The 23023-nt window shown below is 45.0% G+C and overlaps 1 protein-coding gene across 5 annotated transcripts in view; it reads left to right on the top strand.

Moving 5' to 3' along the window:
- Nucleotides 1-23023, top strand: part of LOC126272339 (inactive dipeptidyl peptidase 10) — a 1336959-nt gene that overhangs the window by 1288908 nt on the left and 25028 nt on the right. For all 5 annotated transcript variants that reach the window (XM_049975128.1, XM_049975129.1, XM_049975132.1 and 2 more), the window contains exon 16: nucleotides 20410-20567. In XM_049975128.1, the coding sequence (XP_049831085.1) occupies nucleotides 20410-20567 (158 nt within the window). The remainder of the gene's footprint in view (nucleotides 1-20409; nucleotides 20568-23023) is intronic.

Here is a 23023-nt window from a genome sequence, read left to right on the forward strand (position 1 = left end):
AGTTGTGAGAATGGGCACGCCGATCCACTCGCCGAGTATCCTCTCGTTCCGAGAGCTCCTCCACCAGCGCTGCTCGATGTGGTCACGCTTTCTCGTCCATCAATCAAGTCAGGGCCGAATCCGCTCCTGAATAGACATTCGTACGGAAGGAGCGTAGGGTCACAATAACGTTGACCTGGGAGTGTTCCGTGCTCAAAGATTTGGAGGTCGCTATGCCCATGCAACATTATGCCTCTCCACACCGCAACACCTGGACCACGAAACCGATCATTTTTGCCGATGTTCCTGTGTGCATTACGTTTCACATCTTTCGCCATGTAAGGGTAACTCCACAATCACTGATCAGACCTAATCGGTTCTCATTTAAGAGAGCGTGCCACATCACTCCTCGTTAGTTTAGCCGCAACGCTCTTGACACCATCACAAACATGCCGTCGACGTGCAGGTGTCTATGGAACACAACGCACTGATCGTCGGGCAAAGAGGCCACTCCCTTGCAATTCCCGCGCTACTATGAAACCTGAGATTGTGTGCCTTGCAGTACTGTTAAATGTGGTTCCAATTGCACCTGCTGTTTGACATGGGTCCCTTATTACCTGTTACGCAGTGTAGCGGTGATCTGCTGCTGTACTTGGTCATGGTACATCATCTCCTTTCCTTCCAGCAGCAGTACCTGTGAAGCAATCCTGTGAGCACTGCCACACTTCTGGGCTACATTCGTCACACTCCCTCCTTGGGGTACCGGATGACTCTTTCCTGTGTGAGGTCATCGAGATGTGGTTTCCAGACCATGTTCGAATGAAGAACACCACCGCAGTGCACCGTTACTCCTCGGTGACTGCCACACTCTGCCCTTTCTCCTTCTTCCCGCTGCCTCGTGTTACGGCTGTCGTCACGCTGACGCCACGCCCTGTGATGGTCAGCTTCCTGTGCACTACTGGGAGGACTCTGGCAACATGTTTCCACACTTTGATTCTTTTCCAGCGTGTTTTTAATATGTTATGTTACTTTATCTATGCCGTCCTTCAATTTGCACAGCAGCGTAGTTTGTCAATATTCATTTATCCACAGTAACCGTGGTTGACCTCCGTGGCTGTAGACTGAATTACTTGTGGCAGTTGTGTGTTAATAGCCTGAAAGACTGAGTTCAGCTCATAACTACCCTAAGTTCCCGTTCTCGAATGCTACAATGAAAAAATAATGTAGTTCTTACAGTGCTGGCTCGGTGGAACCATGCATAAGAAGGGGCCTAACAGAAAAATTCCCAATTACAAGGGGTGGATAAATTATTGAAGTATTTTTGGGGCCCTAAATCGGCACCTGACTACCTTTGCTCACGTAATTCCTACTGCAGAATGCAGAGGGCACTCGCTAGTGTGCGTAGCGCTGGTGACGGGCCCGTGGGCCCGGAGACACATCGCTGTCCACGAGAAGTTTAGGTATACATCACACAGTTAATAATACGAAGCACACATGCATCATTACGGTGACCTTGTCCGGTGTCGGTTTGCGGCAGCTGCTTCTGCCTTGCGGAGGAGATGCTGATGTAGGCACCCTGCGATGCTGATGTCAGGCTGAGCGATGGCAGGCGGCCGGACACTAGGCAGTAGGCTTAACGTCAGTCCAGTTCCCCTGTGTCTGCTGCAGCGGCGTTCATCTGTGTAATAGCTGATCTCGGCGACTCTGGCACCGCACCCGTTCACTGCGGAGGCGAGGGGAGGTTACTCTCCATGCGACATGACACGCTGCCTAGGGCAGGAGTCGCGATTAACAGCAGGTCAGGTGGCACCAAGTCCCATGAGAAGCCTCACAAGGAACCCATTGAGTGCGATGTCGCAAAAGGCCAAAGATGGTTCAAATGGCTCTGAGCACTATAGGACTTAACATCTGACGTCATCAGTCCCCTAGACTTAGAACTACTTAAACCTAACTAGCCTAACGACATCACACACATCCATGCCCCAGGGCAGGATGCGAACCTGCGACCGTTACAGCAGCGCGGTTGCGGACTGAAGCACCTAGAACCGCTCGGCCACCGCGGGCAGGCGACGCGGCAAGCTTCATGATTTGCCCATCACTTCGTTAATAATCACAATTATTGTGATATTTTCATTTATCTAAGACACTGCCCGAAATTCTAGGAAGTTTGCAATGAGAAATAGGAGTCCGTATGATTTTGTATTTGGTACAGATCATATAATATTTTGCTGCGTATGAAAATAAGCTAACATACTGAAATTTTCGTTAGATTTTAGTGGAGGTTTCAGTCTGTCACCAATGTCTAGAAGACTGATGTAAAGTAACACACTCGTTTGCGTTACCACAGCCAGAATGAAATATCCATGATATTCCTCGTATTTCATAAACAGTTTGAGATATAGAACTGACATTTTGGCAAATGATAGAGTGTAATTCTTCATGCTTTCCCGGCGATCTGTTGACATCTTGGATATTCGGGAATCCAGCCGGATGTTCGCGTCGTTCTCGCACGATATTTCAACAGCGTGCCTCGCTGTCTTCTTCAGGTGCTACCTGAGACTGGTGCTTGGGTCGATCGAGTCCAGTATTTATGCCTGGGAGGAGCTGGGCGTTCCCTAATCGGTCCGCGCCGAGTCGAGTGCTCCATCTGTGGTCCGCGCCCGCCAGACGCGGCTACATTGTCCGTCTCTGGTCGCCGGTGTTCCCTCCGCCGTCTTCTGAAGTCGAGTACATGATCTGTGGTGTATCAGATATGGTCTCTAATGTCCGACACCTTGTCTCGCGGCTGTTCTCTGAGTCTCCACTTCTATTTCTTGTAGAATCCCAGAGTGTCCTGCGTTGAGTTTTCACAAGCTCAAGCGCTGGATTTCACGCAGTGCTGATTTGGTATCCTGAGTCACGGTTGATTAGATTGTCTGTGACCTTAATCTCAATGGTTTCTTTAATGGCACTGTCCCAAAATCTTGAGGTCTGTGTCACAATCTTGGTGTGATTGTAATCCATTGAATGACCAAGTTCCAGACAATGCTCTGCTATGGCTGATTTAGTTGCCTGCCTGAGTCTGGTATGTCTCTGGTGTTCTTTACACCTGATGTCCACAGTTCTGGTGGTCTGGCCAATGTATGACATCCCACACTGGCATGATATATTGTAAATACCTGGCTTGCGTAGCCCCAGGTCATCTTTTACATTCCCCAGCATAGCCCCAATTTTGGTGGGTGGGCAAAATATGCTCTTGATGTCATATTTCTGGAGAATCCTGCTGATCTTGGCAGAGATAGGTCCGGCATATGGCAGGTATGCCGTCTTCTTTGCCTCTTTTGGTTCTTCTTTTGGATCCTTTGGCCGGTTGAAGTGCCTTCTGGATATCTCTAGAGGAGTACCCATTCCTGCTGAACACTGATTGTAAGTGTTCTATTTCTGTGGCCAGACTATCAGGATCTGACAGAGTTTGTCCTCTGTGGACCAGTGTTTTGAGCACTCCATTCTTCTGTGCCGGATGGTGGCAACTGCTGGCTTGTAGGTATAAGTCAGTGTGCGTAGGTTTGCGGTACACACTATAGTTCAAATGGTTCAAATGGCTCTGAGCACTATGGGACTCAACTGCTGTGGTCATTAGTCCCCTAGAACTTAGAACTACTTAAACCTAACTAACCTAAGGACATCACAGACATCCATGCCAGAGGCAGGATTCGAACCTGCGACCGTAGCAGTCGCACGGTTCCGGACTGCGCGCCTAGAACCGCGAGACCACCGCGGCCGGCGGTACACACTATGTCCAAATGTGCCATCTGCTTTTCTCTTCACCAGAACATCCAAGAACGGAAGTAGTGCACCCTTCTCCATTTCCATTGTGAACTGAATGTTTGGATGGCAAGAGTTCAGATGTAGCAGGAACTCATCTAACTTCTCTCTACCATGGGGCCAGATGACAAAGGTACCATCCACTTACCTAAAAAAGCACTTGGGTTGATATGTAGCTGAAGAGAGTGCCTCCTCTTCAAACCTTTCCATAAATAGGTTGGCCACAACTTGTGATAGAGGGCTGCCCAACGCCACCCCTTCTGTTTGTTCGTAAAACTGACCCCCATATAGGAAGTACGTCGAGGTCAGTACATGCCTGAATAGGTCAAGAAGAGCCCCATGGAACTTCTCTCCAATAAGCTCAAGTGACTCCTTCAGTGGTACACATGTAAAGAGAGACACCACATCGAAACTAACCATGATGTCTGTGTCTGTGATGTGTTGCTGGCCCAGTCGTTGCAGGAAATCTTCTGAGTTCTGGATGTGATGTGCACATCCGGGTTGCTTATGCAACTTACACATCAAATACATCAAATAGAGACCTGCCAAAGAATTTTCAGTTCTCTTTTCCAATATGACAATTCAATAACTTTGCCTAATATAGCTCATTTACTTCTTGATTTATTGATAACATTTTCTCGGGCTTCCAGCCTCGTCCAGTGGTTTAAAATCCACGAGCTTTCGCCCGCGTTCTCCTCGGCCGTTATCAAGTAGTGACTGTCGAATGATCGCTGCTGCCGTCCTAATACAACCGCGCTGTCTTCAGCGACGTCACTGGTGCTCGCTCCAGCGCCTTATATGGTAATGTTTTCATTGTGCGCTTGCCGAGCCCACTTAAACTTTCCGATGGTCGGGATTCAAGCTGGGCTTAGCTGCAGGCCGCCGTCTTTATTGAGGGTGTTGTCAGAAATTTTTAATTCGATCGCTTCTTTTATAACACTGTCTCAAAAACTAGTAGCCCGCGTAATAATAGATGTCTCTGCAAATGCAGTACAGTGTCCGTTCATTAAAGCATGTTCCGCCAGCACTGTTTTCTCAAGACACCGCAGGTGAAAACATGTCTCGTGTTCCACACGGCGCTGTTCAATATCACGTACAGTCTGTCTGATATAAAACTGTCCATACCCGCGCGGTATTCCTGGCGTTCTGAGTCAAACATCGTCTTTCACAGGCCTCATTAGCTGTCAAATTTTAGCCGGTGCTCTAAAAACCGTTGCGCTTCTTTAAAAGGCGGCTAATCTTTCCTGTTATTTATCAACAGAACGGCAAGAACGCAAGCTTGTTCGTGCCCTCCTTGGAGGTCTGCTACAAACGTTTCCTCGGCAAGATGGCTTGCGAAATCTGGCGGTTACTTTCCGTAAGTGGCTCAGTTCCCCCGGAAGGGTATCAGCGTATGAAATGGCTTCCGCTCGATGCACCAATGTCCTCAGAACAGAACTTTTCTGCGAAGGGTGGTGACAGCTGGTAGCAGGCAGGTATCGGTCTGTGCGCGGGAGGGGGGGGGGGGGGGGGGGGCGGTGTTCCGATAAACGATGTGGCTGAGACGCCCATCCTCTTTCCGGAGGACGAGGACGTCTAGAATAGGTAAGACCTATCTGGCTCTACTTCATCGTGAATCTGATGTTATCATGGATGCTGCTAATGCGGTTGAAAAATTCTCCCAGCTTTCCACGCACATGAGGGTAGACAAAGCATGTCTGGTCGACTTAACGATAAAAGAAACTAGGCTTTGCTCTGTCACGGAGTGACAGAGGTTCGTGGCGACGAACACGCCGAAATCGATTCTTCAGTTTCCTGAGGGTAGCAGAATACACTTTAGAGTGTATCGTTGCACCATGACGGAGGAAACCAAACAGAATAATCTCTCGAGAATACAAGAAGACCGTCGACATAACTATACCTGCTGAAGGTGCGGCACTGAATTTTTTCTTCGGAGTGTAGGTGGTGTGGCGCCACTCCATGGTTTGCCGTTTCGCTCTCAGTTCGAAGTGATAAACCCATGTTTCTAGCCTGTGACGAAGTTGGACAAAAAGTTGTCACGATCAGCGTCACAACGCGCAAGCAGCTCCGCACAAACCGTCCTTCGTTGCTCTGTATGGTCTTCTGTCAGGCGGAGAGGCATCCAACTTGTACACATCTTTAAGTGCCCTAAGTGGTGGACGAGTGTGTCTACATCTACATCCATACTCCGCAAGCCACCTGACGGTGTGTGTCAACACTACCAATAGAGACGACCAGTTCTGCAGCCATTTTGAAGGATGCCTATAGCGCTGCCACCTATCGGAGCTTCATGAAATTGTAGAGGTCCAAGTGGGAATATTCCACGATGTTCCACAGCAAATTCCGCATTTTTTGAACCGAAACTTGCCGAGAAAAAAAATGGGTTTCAGTACTTAATGATCACGGCTCGTAATTTTGTGTGTCCCGCGTTTTTGGGAGTATTTTTCTTCTCGCTTCTCATTTTAACGTAAGTCTCAGATTGAACACACTTTAATGTCTTTTATCAGATGAGCTACGCTGGGATGGAAAGGCCGGCCGGTGTGGCCGAGCGGTTCTAGGCGCGTCAGTCTGGAACCGCGCGGCCACTTCGGTCGCAGGTTCGAATCCTGCCTCGGGCATGTATGTGTGTGATGTCCTTATGTTAGTTAGGTTTAAGTAGTTCTAAGTTCTAGGGGACTGATGACCTTAGATGTTAAGTCCCATAGTGCTCAGAGCCATTTGAACCATTTGGTATGGAAAGAGTAAAACTGAGCGTCCAGTTTAGATTGGAATGCTTCAGAGCAGTTAGTTTTCTGTTCAAACCTACTACTCAAATCGGCTGTTGTGATAGGTAGAAAGGTGATGTCTGGACGAATATAGGTATGAAGCAAATAATCAAAGATGTCATCCAGATTTTATAGTTAAGTTTTTGGGGCATTAGGTCTTCGATGAAGCACTATTTAGTTTTGTTGGTGTGGCGAAACATGAACATCACGCCTTGCCAATGAGAAATCTGTTTCAAATTCGACATAAACTGCTGTTGTAACTGAGGATATCAACCAACTTCAGAGCGAAAACTACGAAGTGAACTGCATGCAATGGATATTTGTATTGGAATGCCTTACAAAGGACCATCGCCCATACATACACACATACTGCTGCACGTCTTCGATGGACAAGGCAACATGGAAACTGGACAGTACCTGACATGATGAAGTGTGGTCAGAGAGTCGCGACTTCCCCTCTTTTCTAACGATGTTTTGTGCGCCGACGGCTGAATGAAGCGTTTAACCAATATATTGAGAGTATAGTTCACGCTGGATGTGCTTCTGTGATTTTTCTTTCGACGGCGTGGGGGTGAGGGGGTTGTATCGTGACTTGCATCCACTCGTTCAGTTTACCGTGAAAGTGTACCAGGATGTTTATTTCAGCGTTCTCGGGGACCAAGCGTTGCCCTTTCTTCCACATCTTCATGATGAGTATGCTGTGGACACTCCTATCTTCCAAATGACAACAGCTGAATTCACATGGCTGCACGCTTATGTTCCTACTTTGACGAACTCTCTGACTCTCTGTGGCAGCTCGACTGACATACTAAATCACTCGACCTTAATCCTACAGAAGATATCTAGAACGGATTGCAACACCAGATGAAACGAAGCAATCAGAACGCCCCCATATTTTTGTAGCTTTGCGGGATCTAATCACCAGTGAGCAGGTACAGCTGAACATGGTACACTTTCTGCTTAGCTGCCGTCCATTATCAAGGCTAGAGCAGCCTTAACAAAGCGTTAGCGTCCGATCTTCCGGAGTGACTGGTTTTTTGCCCCGTGTGCTTACAGCGTTATTCTGATCGTAAAGAATTCACGTAGAGCCCTGTAAAAACTAGAATACTAACCCTGCAACGATGTACTCGTCTTGTTGTTGTTGTGGTCTTCAGTCCTGAGACTGGTTTGATGCAGCTCTCCATGCTACTCTATCCTGTGCAAGCTTCTTCATCTCCCAGTACCTACTGCAACCTACATCCTTCTGAATCTGCTTAGTGTACTCATCTCTCGGTCTCCCTCTACGATTTTTACCCTCCACACTGCCCTCCAATGCTAAATTTGTGATCCCTTGATGCCTCAAAACATGTCCTACCAACCGATCCCTTCTTCTAGTCAAGTTGTGCCACAAACTTCTCTTCTCCCCAATCCTATTCAATACCTCCTCATTAGTTACGTGATCTATCCACCTTATCTTCAGTATTCTTCTGTAGCACCACATTTCGAAAGCTTCTATTCTCTTCTTGTCCAAACTAGTTACCGTCCATGTTTCACTTCCATACATGGCTACACTCCAAACAAATATTTTCAGAAATGACTTCCTGACACTTAAATCTATATTCGATGTTAACAAATTTCTCTTCTTCACAAACGCTTTCCTTGCCATTGCCAGTCTACATTTTATATCCTCTCTACTTCGACCATGATCAGTTATTTTACTTCCTAAATAGCAAAACTCCTTTACTACTTTAAGTGTCTCATTTCCTAATCTAATTCCCTCAGCATCACCCGATTTAATTGGACTACATTCCATTATCCTCGTTTTGCTTTTGTTGATGTTCATCTTATATCCTCCTTTGGGGTACTCGTCTTACTTTATCAATTTCACATGAATGACTGTTTTTAAATCCCTGCAGGTTTGCCTGGAGAAAGTCAATTGGTTCGAGAGCCCTCATTACGTTTGAGCTCGGAATAATTTCTAAAACCCAATGACATGAGGGTATCAACGATATTTGACAGTAATTTTGAGAATCTTTACTGCTACCCATCTTGTAGACACTTCGTTTCAGCTGTTGGGCAAAGTTAGTTATTTTAAAGAAAACAATTGTATATACGGCATATTATGGTAAAAAGAGGGGGTTAATTCATCCACAGATTCTGTATGTAAACTGGTAGGGATTCCATTTGGCTTCGAGCTTTGTTAGATTTTACCATTAAAATACTGCGTTGCTCCTATCAAGAAGTCCTCTTTGACCAGCTCCACGAATACAATTAACTTGCGCGATGGATGGGAAACTGCTTAGTGTGAACCGTCCAAAACCATGAACTTCAACATTTTCTGCAGCGTTAGTTGAGTTACATTACGCTGATATAAGGTATTTGTAGCTCAGTCCTAATGAGGAATAAGGTTAGTCCTGAATGCATCCAGCGCAGCATACAAATATATTGGTCTGAAACAGAACACCAGTAATACACTGTTACGTCGCCAGTCAGCACCTCGGGAAGGACGGAGAAATATCAGTGCCAGTATCGATGTCGATGGAGTGTGTTCTAGTAGTTAACATTTTTCCTTACCTTGGTAGCATCCCCTCAGGAATTGCAAGTACAGATTCAAAGTTCAGCACAGAATTAACAGTGATGGAGAATCCTATTCGAAACTATGGTTTCGAGTATTTGGCTGTCACGATGTAAGTGTTGCAACAAAGATCCTCGGATCTCAGCCTGCCTTATGGATCTGAATCCTGGACATGTTACATACGACATATTAAAAAGCTGGAACAAAATCATTAGCAGTGATTAGAACACTGGACTCCCATTCGGGAGGACGAAGGTTCAAACCCGCGTCCGGCCATCCAGATTTAGGTTTTCCGTGACTTCCCTAAATCGCTCTAGGTGAATGCCAGGACACGATATTGTAGTGCCTGTGTTATTCTGAATTACGATGCAAAGTTCCTTTGAACACACATGTGTGTCCAAAGGAATAGGCACTGCGGCGACTACAGGAGTTAGGAAATACATTAAATGTATTCGCACTTGCGAATATGGACAACCACCAGTTGCATAATGGAATGACGACATTAAAAATGTATGCCAGACGGCTCGTGATAAGCGGGAAATCCGGGTTCGCGTCCCGAACCCGCACAAATTGTCACTGTCGTAATTCATAGCTTGTGGTTGTCTATATTTGCAATGCACTTTCAAAGAAACTTTGTATCGTAATTGAGAATAACACAGAGATTGTAATATCGTATTTATTCGCCGACACCAGGCAAGCGACTTTCAAGTAAAATGTCTCACATGTACGAGAATATACATAATGGATGTACGAGTACAGCTTGTAGACGCATGGTTGACGACATACGGAATTTTGGGTCTGGCCATGAGTCATGCACGGATAGCCAAATGGCAAGACACCGCGGGTGATCCAGTTCGTGTGCCGGTCCGGCACAAATTTTCACTGTCGCTATTCCACTACACAGTTGATGGTTGACCATATTCGCAACTCCGAATACATTTAATCCAAATGCCGGGATGATTTCATTGAAAGGGCACGGCTGATTTCCTCGCCCATCCTTCATACAATTTTCCATTCCCCACCCTTGGTACAATCCGAGCTTGTGCTAAGTCTCTAAAGACATCAATGTCGACGGGATGTTATAACCAATCTTACCTCCTTTCTTTAAGATCATCAGTGACGCCTGATGATGCTTCTGCATATAAAAAGGGTAAGACAGACACACAAATGTTAGTATCTTTGCACAGACATACACAACCCGCACAGAAGCGACGGGTTTAAGATCCCAGATAAAATGGACATAGGATGCAGTTCACGTAGAACCGATGGTTTTAAGAAGCCAGTTACGATGGTTGGGGCGTGTTGTCCACGTGGTCAGTAAACAAGTTCAGTTGTGTGAGTGGTCAGAGGAAACGGTTTAAGGATGTAATCAAGGCTATCACGAAGATGTGTCACATTAATGTTAACAGTGTTTGACCGTTCATCCTGGAGATCACTAGTCCACTGCGGGGCACTTCATCTTGAATAATACAGCCGAAAACACCGACTGAAAAGAAAATGCTGAGCAGAAATGGAAGGACACAAGCTGCTCCACGTGGGACCAGGTGTCATTACATCGGCAAACTGTGTACCTCTAGCATCGGACACAGACATGAGTGGAAGACAAACCCATTCCATTACGATTGTTTACTATAATGATGACGATGGCTAAGAAATCCTCACGCCATTCACAAATTTCTCTTTTAATAACCCGTTTTTTTTTTTTGAAGTTGTGTGACTAGGGCCACCCGTTGGGTAGACGGTTCGCCGGGTGCAAGTCTTTCGATTTGACGCCACTTTGGCGCCAGAATGGTAGTACGGGTGTAGGATGCGGATGAGTATCCGCTGTGCCGTCTCTAAGATGTCTCTTTTTTCTTGTCTAGGATAACACAACCCCCAGTCCCTGACCGCAGAAAATCTCCGAACCACCGGGGAATCGAACCCCAGCCCTTAGGACTGAGAGTCTGTCGCACTGACCACTCAGCTACCGGGTGCGGACTTCATAACCCGTTGATAAACTACATGTAATGCTTTTCGGCAATCAAGAAATATTGCAATTACCTGATTGCGTTGATCCATAAGACAAAATATGAAAGATAGCAGCTTCTGCGGAAGCTTACTGTCAGTTTGCTATCGTCCCTTAGAATGATGTAGTTGATTACGGTAAGAAATGTTTCCATCATGTCGGGGACAGCAGCTTTACTTTGATGTTTGGAACAAACAACAGGATGACCAATGAAATGTCTCTGAAACGGACCTGAGACCACACGGGAGTTAATTAGGGACAAAGAAGGCAGTGTGGGCGACAGGAATGGCGTGTGGCGGCATCTGGTGGACCCCTTCCGGAGGCCGCGTGGTGTCGGTGCCGGCCGCATCCATTATTCAGTGGCTGTAATGCAAAGGCGGCCGGGCCACGCCGCTCGCCGCAGCGAATTCCTGGCCAGAAGTCGCGCCGCGACCCCTGACCGCCGTCGCCGCCCGCAGCCGGAGGCGGTATCCCTATGCTGTGTTGCAACGCCAGCCGCCAGCCCTTGTTTCAAGAATACCCAGTGGCGCGGTATTATTCCAAGCCTGCTATGTGGTCCTCTTAGCGCAGCGTTTTATACACTTAATCGCCAAAGAAACTGGTACAGCATGCGTATTCAAATACAGAGATATATAAACAGGCAGAATACGGCGCTGCGATCGGCAACGCCTATATAGGACAGCAAGTGTCCGGCACAGTGGTTAGCTTGGTTACTGCTGCACAATGGCAGATTACCAAGATTTAAGAGAGTTTAAACGTGATGCTGTAGTCGGCGCACGAGCGGTGCCACACAGCATTTCCGAGGTAGCGATTAAGTGGGGATTCCACGAGTGTACCGTGTATATCAGGAATGCGGAAAAACATCAAATCTCCGACTTCGATGCACCCGGAAAAAGATCTTGAAAGAACGGGACTAAAGACGACTGAAGAAAATCGTTCAAACGACAGACGAGCAACCCTTCGGCAAATTGTTGCAGGTTTCAATGCGGGGCGTGCGAACCATTCGACAGAACATCATCGATATCGGCTTTCGGAGCCGAAGGCCCACTTGTGTACCCTTGATGACTAAACGACACAAAGCTTTACGCCTTACCTGGGCCCGTCAACACTGACATTGGACTTTGGATGACTGGAACATTTTGCCTGGTCGTACGAGTCTCGTTTCAAATTGTATCGATCGGATGGACGTGTACGGGTCTGATGACAACCTCATGAATCCATGGACCCTGCATGTCAGCAGGGGACTGTTCAAGCTGTTGGAGGATCTGTAATGGTGTGGAGCGTGTGCAGTTGGAATGATATGGGTCCCCTGATACGTCTACATACGACTCTGACAGGTGGCACATATCCGATCACCTGCATCCATTCATATCCATTGTCCATTCCGAAGGACTTCGGCAATTCCAGCAGGACAATGCGACAACCCACACGTCCAGAATTTCTACAAAGTGGCTCTACGTACACTCTCCTGAATTTAGATACTTCTGCCCGCCACCAAACTCCCCATACATGAACAATCTTGAGCGTATCAGGCATGCCTTGTAACGTGCTGTTCATAAGAGACTTCCACCCCCGTGCCATCTGTGCTGGACGGAAAATGATTCCATTATTTTTATTTTATTTTATTTTTTTTTTTTTTTTTTGGCATTCCAGTATCACCACAGATGGTGGTAAGCAGAGCTGCAGCTGTCTGTAAATTGTAACAGACACAGAAATCACCGCTTGAGTTGTAAGGTTTTTATTTTTAAACTTTCTGTTACCCACAGTTGCCCTCCCATATCAGTAAAGCAAAAAGAAATGTGCGAATGTCTTTAATGGCCAGGAGACCCCGTTCGACTGTTCAGCCACTTAGTACAAGTCTTTCTATTTGACGCCAATGCAGCGGCTTGCACGTCGATGATAATGAAGACAAAACACAGAAATCGCACACACACACACACACACACACACACACACACACACATGTACACAGCCTCGATCGGAGGAAATCGGACCCCGCTGCGAAACTAGCCCAACTAGCCCATGACCCTGCAATCAAGGGTCAGAAACGCTAACCAAAAGACCACGAGCTGTTTACGCTTATCAATAGTTTTGTTACGATGAGCGATATTGACGGTGCTGAAACAAAACGTTGACTTCTTAAAATTATTAAATAGCGTTAAAGTGACCAATAAAGAAAAAGAATAATTTGTAATTCGGTTCAGTGCGAATTTTATAACATTTCTAGGTGCAATAACGTCAGCTGCTCTCACGCTTCTGCCTGCTACCCGCAGCTGCGGCTGTATATCATATGTAAACGCAGTCTCACTAAAAGTCTCCCACGTTGTATATATAGAGGCACGACGTGTCCTTGCATTTAAATGAGGTCAATGTTGTGGGGCTTCAAGCATCCCAGAAGCTATGAGATCCTTGATTCTCTCCTGTTAAAATGGTTCAAATGGCTCTGAGCACTATGGGACTTATCTTCTGAGGTCATTAGTCCCATAGAACTTTGAAGTCTTTAAACCTAACTAACCTAAGGACATCACACACAGCCGTGCCCGAGGCTGGATTCGAACCTGCGACCGTAGCAGCAGCGCGGTTCCGGACTGAAGTGCCTAGAAGCGTTCGGCCACAACGGCCGACGCAGTTAAAATGCGACTGGCTTGTGACTGTGATTAGAATATCAGTATGGTTGATTTAGGGGGATGGGACGAGGCAGCGAGATCATTGGTTCCATCGGGAAGGATGGGGAAGGAACCATCCCGGCAATTGCCTGGAGCGATTTACGGAAATCACGGAAAATCATGACGCGGGTTTGAACTGTCGTCGTCTCGAATACGAGTCCAGTGTGCCAACCATTGCGCCACCTCGCTCAGTAGAAGTACGGATCAAACACGTTGAGGATGATATAAGTATTGTACTCGTTACGTTGAAGTGTATTATATAGAACAAATCAAACAATAAAGACATGTTTACAACTATGAGGAAATTCGTAAGTCAAAGAGTGAACAGCTTTTTCAAAGAATAATTATTGTTCCATATTTAGCGCTCTATTCTTGAAATCAATAAATATCTTTTACTACACACTTTTTGAAGTAGCCTATGTTCTGCCTCGGCTTTCAAGCTATCTCGATACCCTGTTTCATCAAAATCGGTTCAGCTGTTTATTCGTGGAAACGTAACAGGCAGAGCTAGTTTCGCATTTATAATATTAGTGTGACGTGGGGCACAGGCTCAAGGAGACTTCAACTCAACAAAGACAAGGCAATAATTAACAATCAGACGCAAACTCTGGCTTGTAGTTTCCGATAGCTTTTATTTAACAACTGCACGGCAACAGCAAACTTCTGTTACCCCGGAATAATATACATAATTGACCTAGAATTAGAAACGATTACTAAACAGTCAAAATGTCTGCAGGCGTCAAAGCCCACCCCCAAATAATAAATAATTTTAAAACCCACTTTAATTAAAACTTAAGAATCATACAAACAAAAAATAATTTACTGAGGCATACTCCCAGAGAAGCAGGACACCTTTGAAGATATAAGAGCAGAACAATTCACAATTTCTGTTTCTCAATAAGATATTAAAAACCCAGTAAAATGAAAGACATCTTTCAGGTACTACAAAATTTCAGTCACAAGTAACGACACATCAGAAGTGCGCGAAAACTACAACTCAGATCGAGCCTGAATGAAAGCTGAAAGGAACGGTGGAAAGGGAAAGACGGACGCCTCGGTATCACCAGGAACAAATCATAAAATACGCAATTGAAATTCGCCGAAGAACTGGAGTCAACTAATAAACTCAGCGACCGCGCTATCGGTTACAATTCAAACTAGCCCCCGCCAAGGGGCCCTTTGCACAGGAACCACGATACATAAATATTCACCATGAGAACACTGCATAATGTGTAGAAAGCAGAACACACACTCTGTCTTATCATTCTAAAAAATAATCACACACAAGAAGAAAAATAATGTCATAACCTAAGTCTCTTAATTTTACAAAAGAATGCACTGTAGGTGGATTACACTTAATAGCAACAGGCAGAAAGAACTACCAGAAAATCGATCCTCTGGTTATTTCGGAGTGCACAGACACGAGCTTAGTTACACACTCCTTTCCCGTATCTCAAGTGCGTCAAAAACAGGCAAATCTCATTCACACACCCAACCACTGTCCAATAAGTTGTGCACCAATGGTCAACACAAAACAGATAACATGTACGTCCAAAAACGTTTGATTCTGTAGCGTATCTGGTTGCAGACTGATAGAGTCCAAAGCCACCTTCACATGTACACACCGTTTAGCAGCACAGACGAGACAATCGCCCTCTCGCTAGACACCGTACACACTCCCGACTGCACGCACCTCTCCGTCAGCAGCCCCACTGCCCACGTGACAGAAAGAGGCAGAGAGAGCGCAAAGAGCGACCACCGGCAACCAGTCTGCACACCGGAGCGCCAACCAACAGACCAAAACCAGCCCTCTACCTATAGCGACGTGCGCGTAAATAGCCGAAAAGCGACCAAAGAGGAAAACTGCAGGCAGACGATACAGAGTCAGTCGCAAAGATCTTAAATGAATACAGAGAAGCGACTGGCGCCCACGGCGACACGTATCAGTATGGATTGACGATCGGTTTCGGGCTAACAAATGCCTATCATCAGGTGCAGTTACTGAAAACAAGTAAGTGAAGTGAGCTTAAAGTTTATGTTTACATACTCTGCATGTAACACTGTGTAAACGGATGAGGACCATCATTATTAAAATTCCGATAGTGGTCGGGATAGAACGGTGAAAAGCGAGAAGGGAATACGTCGCAATACCATGGCAACCACTAAAACAGAAAAACTGCTCAGTTGAGGAGACGTGGTATAAGACACTTGTGGCTCGTGATGCGATCCCGAGTGCACCTATACTGGGTAGAGCGGAGGCGACCACCGCAGGCGAGCGCACAGCATGAGGCGACGCACGCGAACGAGGAAGCGAAGTTGGTAGGCTTTATTGCGACGATACAATGGGCGTCTGTTAGAACGACTCGAGATAAACGCCATTAGAGTGACTAGCCCACCCGTTCCCATTCAAATTGACATCTTTTAAATGCAGCATAGGAGAAAAAATGTATAAAGTTATGTTAACAACACGAAAGGTGAGTAGAAAAGTATGCTAACACGAATTTTAAAAGATTAATGAGCACATTGAAATGAGGAAACAAATCAAATAGGTGATAAAAATCACAACATGAAAACCCAGTAGCTTAAACAGAGATGTGCATAATAAAACCTAAATGAAAAATGAAATTGTCCATTTGAATGTGAACGGGCGGGGTAGTCGGTATCATGCCATTCAGTTTCACTCGCCCTAAGTGCAAGCGATTGTATCGTCACACCAAAGTCTACCTACTTAGCTTCCTCCGCCGTGTGCACCGCTTTCCGCTCCACTCTACCGAGTCTAGCCGCATCCAGTGTCACAGCACACGACATAAGTGTTCTGGGTCTTACCTTATACCACCACTCTTCACGGAGGCGCTTTCACTGTTTTATTACCAGTTTTCACCAAGTCGCGTCGGACGGCTGCTCGTGGCGTCCCAGCAGGTTGGTGGCACTCAACTAAGGAGATCTATGTGTAACAGCGAAATGAATTTTGACTCGGAATGGTAAAGAGAGTCAACAAACTAAACCAAACACCGTAAGAACAGGTCTCGAAACGGCCAGTGGTACCGACCGACCGCCTTGTCATACTCAGCCGATAGGTGTCGCTGGATGCGGATACGGAGGGTCATGTGGTCAGTACACCACAAAAGAGTTAATTACGTTGTTATATGGTTATATGAGTTTATTATCGTACACATGCTAAACAGATTTGTAATTGGGATAATAAACCCTGTTTGTAAACCTACCTCCACCAGTTACTAAGTAACAGTAGGCATCGTCATTTCACTGGAAAAGTTGAGTGGAAGGCGGGGCCCCTCCGAAACGAATAAGACGACAACTTCAAGGAGGAGAAAAACCCTCGCAACAGTCAGACAAGCGTTTATCTTGTTACGTAGTTCTTTCACGAAATATTTGAAGGAATACTGTTGCAAGGTGACTTCCATAGCGTTATTGCTATACCAACAACTGGTGCCGGGGCACACATCAACAAATATTCCTTTCTTCCTTGAGGACTCCCGATAGAAGTAAAATACTGTCAATATCCTGGAGGTAGGAGGCAATCATAGATGAGGGATGTGAATTTTTGATACTTATCCTGCTGATCAAGTGCGACAGGATGTGCACATGTCCTTTTTTCGTAAGATATTTCGATGTTCCTGCGTTATTTTCTGTTTCTGTTAAAGCAAACAAGTGAAGACGGCACTTCCGCTGCATCCATATTCCTCAAGTGTGTGGCGGAGGATACTTGCGGTACCAATGACTGATCCCCTCTTCCCTGTTCCATCCGCGAATGACGCGTGGGAAGAATGATTTTCGGTAAACTTCCGTATTAGCTTTAACTTCTCGAATTTTCTCGTAGTCATCAGTTCGCTAGACGTATGAAGTCGGAAATAACATGTTGTTCATCACACTCCTGCGTGACGCACGACGCCTCTCTTGTAGCTTCTGCCACTGGAGTTTGTTGTGCATCTCCGTCTGGCGCCGACTAAACGATCCCCTGACAAAACGCTCCGCTCTTGGACTCCAGTCGAAATGGCATTCGTGCATGAATTACATTTTCTTAAGGTTCTTGCTATGATCTCTGTCTAGCATTGGCCTTTCTCGTTATTTGTTGATATGGTCATTCCACTTAAAGTCGCTGGAGATGGTTGCTTCTGGGTAATTTACGGTAGTTACTGTCTCTAGGACTTTGTCACGAATAATGTAATTGCAGATTAGCGGACTTTTTCTCTTATATATGCCTAGTATGCTACATTTATTGACGTTTAGGGTCAGTTGGTAGTCACTGCACCATTTGTCAGTCATCTGCAGGACTTACTACAAATCGCTACAATTTTCTGGCGTCACTATCTTTTTAAAGATAGCCTTATGGAGCTTCCGGCAACACCATTTATATATACAGCGTATTAGGAGAGAAGTGCAGGTATTTTTATTGATGACTGAGCACTGTCAATTGAACAACATTAATTCAGTATTCATTTCATTTTCACATCAAAAATAACAGTCATTCCGAGTAATAAGTTGTGTTTTTAGGTACAGCCAAGTGCGCATGGTTCAAGTAACCCTTACTTTGACATTTCTTTTTTTTTTAATTTTTTTTATTTATTTTTTTTTTCCTTCGGCTGGAGATCAAGTATTGAAATTCGGATGCGTTGACCCGAAACGGGTAGTTGTACTGACAAATGCAGTCCATTTTGTCGTGCAATTACGAGCGTGTGGAAAACATCAGGTAGTAAATTATGTGACGTGTTTGCGAAAAGACTGATAGACACAGAGAAAAAACAAGTAACACGCTGAAGTTGGTACGTATTACGGTACCAATTATCAGAATATTTGTACCTATACCGCTAATACCCTGTATCGTTAAGAGTGACGTGTTGAGTTTTAGCCCGCATCTCGTGGTCGTGCGGTAGCGTTGTCGCTTCCCACGCCCGGGTTCGATTCCCAGCGGGGTCAGAGATTTTCTCGGCTTCGTGATGGCTGGGTGCGGTGCGATGTCATTAGGTTAGTTAGGTTTAAGTAGTTCTAAGTTCTAGGGGACTGATGACCATAGATGTTAAGTCCCATAGTGCTCAGAGCCATTTGAACCATTTTTTTGTTGAGTTCTATCTGGAAGGAAGTCTTGAAAACAGTCGTTAATTTGGTCCAATGCATGGTAGGCTCGCGCTTTTTTGTTCTCTTTTTGTTATTAAACTACCTTGCGAGACTTGGTCAAACGCCTTTCTAAAATTCAATAAACGTGGCATGAACCTGAGCGCCGATGTCTTCAGCGCTGTCGATATTGTGGAGATACAGACCTAGGAATTTAAAAATTTTATTTTCAAAATATAATATATGTACGTTTTTCTCGGAAACTATTCAAGAAATGTCTACAAAATTTTCTCTGTTTAATAACTTTGCGAATAGTATTGAACATATAGAATAGGAGAATTTTAATTATTTTTAATGAGATCTTTGTAAGTATAACACAAAATCATGCCAAGCATTTTACCCCGTATCTGAGCTTGCTATCAGAATTTCAAAATTTACTCCTGAGACAACATTTATTGGGTTTGTAAAAGTAAGTGCACAAAATTTCATAATTCTAGACTTAATAGATTCTGAGAAAAAGGTACATAAACCCTAAAAAACATAATTTTTAGGAAAGGCAATTTAAAGTTCAACCTAACGTTTTTTCTTCTGTCACCTCTCAGACGGCTCCAGATTTGTTCTTAGGATCGTCTTTCGCTTCGAGGCTTCTGTTCTGGTTTCTTGTTTTCTGCCTTCATTCCTTTACCGGGTCTTCAACTGACTTTGCAGCTACAGAAGGGTGCTGTAAATCAATTTTTCTCAAGGTGTCTTGAGTGAAATTTCCTATCTTAAAGCCCATTCTCTATAACACCTTCATTTCCCATATGTTCCCGCCATGAAATACACCAAATGCCCCGGCCGAGTGGCCGAACGGTTTTAGGCGCAACAGTCTGGAACCGCGCGATCGCTACGGTCGCAGGTTCGAATCCTGCCTCGGGTATGGATGTGTGTGATCTCCTTAGGTTAGTTAGGTTTAAGTAGTTCTAAGTTCTAGGGGAGTGATGACCTTAGAAGGTAAGTCCCATAGTGCTCAGAGCCATTTGAAACATTTTGAACACCAACTGCAACATATGTTGCAATTCTGACAATTATAGCAGAGCAAAATCTTGTTTTAGGGCATCGTTTCCTCATTAGTGAATTTAGAGACTCATTTTGATTCTGAGTTTTGCCACGAACACATTTTCTAGAAGTTCAGAACCTTTAAGCCAGAAACCTGCAAGTGGGCTGTATATCATTCAGGATACAGTTTGGAAGGCTCTCCGTGTGAATGCAATCCACGGAATCGTTGCTCACCAAGCTAGCGAAGTGTTTTTTTTTTTTTTTTTCAAAACGTGGGCGTGGCTGGAAGGTCTCGTCGCGCATTTAATTGTTTTTCAGGCACTTCTGATTCGATTTCATCTTTGAAACTTTGGAAACTTACTGCCCATGAGTTCTACTAGTAAATAAAAGATAAATTAAAAATTGACATTTTGGATCAGTTCCATGAACGTTCCTGTATTGTTGCTCCGAACATACTTATCTTTGTCGTGTTGGACGATGCTTTTCAATTGTATCGACTAGTTGTCCACATGTTGGCCTTGCCCGCAGGTACCTGCTAGACGAGCTCAAGTTCCTAGACGAGACGCGCGTCGGCGTCTGGGGGTGGGGGTACGGCGGCTACGTGACGGCGATGCTGATGGGCTCCCAGCAGAGCATCTTCAAGTGCGGCATCGCCGTCTCGCCCATCGCCGACTGGCTCTACTACAGTAAGTGTCTCGGCGTGCGCTAGTGTACCAACTTCATGACAGGCCAGGCTGCGCGCCGAGGAGGCGCGGCACAATCCACCGCACAGCCAATGTTTCATTAATGACGGTATACAGGGAGAATCCCAACTTCTCCGACTAAATTTTCCTAGTATTTCGTAAAAGGGCGCAATGGCAACGCCACCTAGATTAAGAAGGCCCGTCCGCTACCTGCGAACGGCATGGTGAGTATACCAAGGGTAGTAATTTTTGTGTTAGCAGAAGAGCCAACACCGTGTTACTAGAGGAGGCGGAAATGCTCAAGCAGGCTAACGTGAGGAGGGAAGAACTATAATGACGTGAGGTCTGGAACATGATAAGGAATGAGAATTCAGAAAGCGGACGTGATTAGTTTGATACTTAACCTTAATCCATTGATGATGGACATCGCTATTGACGGTACATGATTCACAATATCTGTTCAGAATACATTCTTGAAGATAGTTCTTACAGTAACTGAATATGGCGCCTTGCTAGGTCGTCTCATAAGACGTAGCTGAAGGCTATACTAAACTGTCGTCTCTGCAAATGAGAGCGTACGTAGACAGTGAACCATCGCTAGAAAAGTCAGCTATACAACTGGGGCGAGTGCTAGGGAGTCTCTCTAGACTAGACCTGCCGTGTGGCGGCGCTCGGTCTGCAATCACTGATAGTGATATATTCACAGTTTTTTACTAGTTTACTGTTTTATTTAATAAGAAATGTTGCATGTTTTCTCGGATTGAACAAGTACATTCTTGTATTTAAAATGTTTATTAAAAGCAGTTTTTCACTGGTTTACTGTTTTATTTAATAAGAAGTGCTGTTTGTTGTCTCGAGTCCTTGTTTCCTGAGACTAGTATGACCTGCGTCCCCCCCCCCCCACCTAGTTCAGATCCTCGGCACGCCCTTGGGTGACACCACAGTCATAAAAACAGCAAACGACTAGTCTCGTTGGGAACACGTCAGTATTGTACAGTGCGACTGCTTTCAATTTTATTCGTGCGATGCACATTACAAATTTGTGTTTGTAACAAACAAAATGCCGTGCACACGTTGATTGGCTGGGTATAAGAGAAATTATCCTACATGGCCTAAAGTTCAAGTTTTTTCGTGTCCGAAGGTGGAATAATTAATAGAAAAATGAAAACTGGCTATCCCAAGGAAAATTGTAATTATCAGTAAAACAACAAAGGTAACAATCTTAAATTTGCACGTAACGTAGCACCTGCTGCTCTGTTGTTCTGGCGATATTGTATTATTATTATCGGTAGTAATATATCTTAAATATTGTGATGAGAGGTTAAAACTAAACCCCTTGCGCAAAGCGTGTCTTGCTCTCGTTAATCTCTGTATAGGTATTTAATCTTTGCGGGTTAAAAACTTTGATTTTCTACGGATGTTTCAATACGTTATAGCTGAATTCACATAAGGTCCAGAACACTACACATTAATTTTTTCTTGGTTATCCTCGTAACACTTACCCGCGAATTTTTGCTTGTTATTGTTTCGTGTTCCATTTTAATTGTTTGCTTTCTGTGAGAGTGCAGCCCGTGCTGAGCAAGACTGCGTCACCGCGTGCTTCGTGACGCGTTCAGAAAGACTGTTTTGTTACTGATTTGCAGCACTACATATGCGGAGGTTATTACTCTGTCGATATTGCGGTGGCTGCATTCTAGGCAGTACGAATACTGCATCGTAGTTCATATAAACACAGCCTCTGCAATACCGTATTTACCCGTCGACACCAGGCAAGCGACTTTAGATTATCTCTCCCATGTACGGGAATTACAGCAAGTTTACGAGCAAGTTTAATGACACACGGACACGACATAAGTAAGTTTGCGTCTGGCCGTGAAGCGTGCAGGGACACCCGAAATGGTTCAGGGGACGGCTCGCGCCAAGTGGCTCGACTTCTGGTCCGGCCCAGAACTGCAAAGTCGTCACTCCATTCTACAGCTGGAGTCTATCCGTATTAGCAACTGCGATTACACTTCTTGTACTATTATGTCAACTGACCTACTCGTAGAAATTTAACAAGGCTTTTTGTTTGGTTTAGCGGTTCAGCAGATTAACGACAAGTTTCTCGAATATCAGCTAAAAGGAAAGCAGCAAGAATTGAGATTTCCGACCTGATTACAGAGTCATTAGGAAATGGGCGCTATTTTGATGTTTTATTGTTCAGCTGTTTCAGAGTAACTACCCTGCTTTTAGAATAATGTGACTTGAGAAAGAACAGGTAGCGTAATGAGCACTAATGTGAAGTTTACATAACGCAAGTAATATTTTACAGATCTCTACCGGAAATAGTTATAAAATGTGATGTTGAGCATTTACAAATATGAAAGTGATGTAAGTCATTAGAAATATAATATTTAGCCAGGAAAATGCGTTTCTGTAAGTGGCTACCGGTAAAGCTGCTCTTGGGTAGATAAGATTTG

Source organism: Schistocerca gregaria, chromosome 5 (genome assembly GCF_023897955.1).
Source record: "Schistocerca gregaria isolate iqSchGreg1 chromosome 5, iqSchGreg1.2, whole genome shotgun sequence".
NCBI classification, from domain to species: domain Eukaryota; kingdom Metazoa; phylum Arthropoda; class Insecta; order Orthoptera; family Acrididae; genus Schistocerca; species Schistocerca gregaria.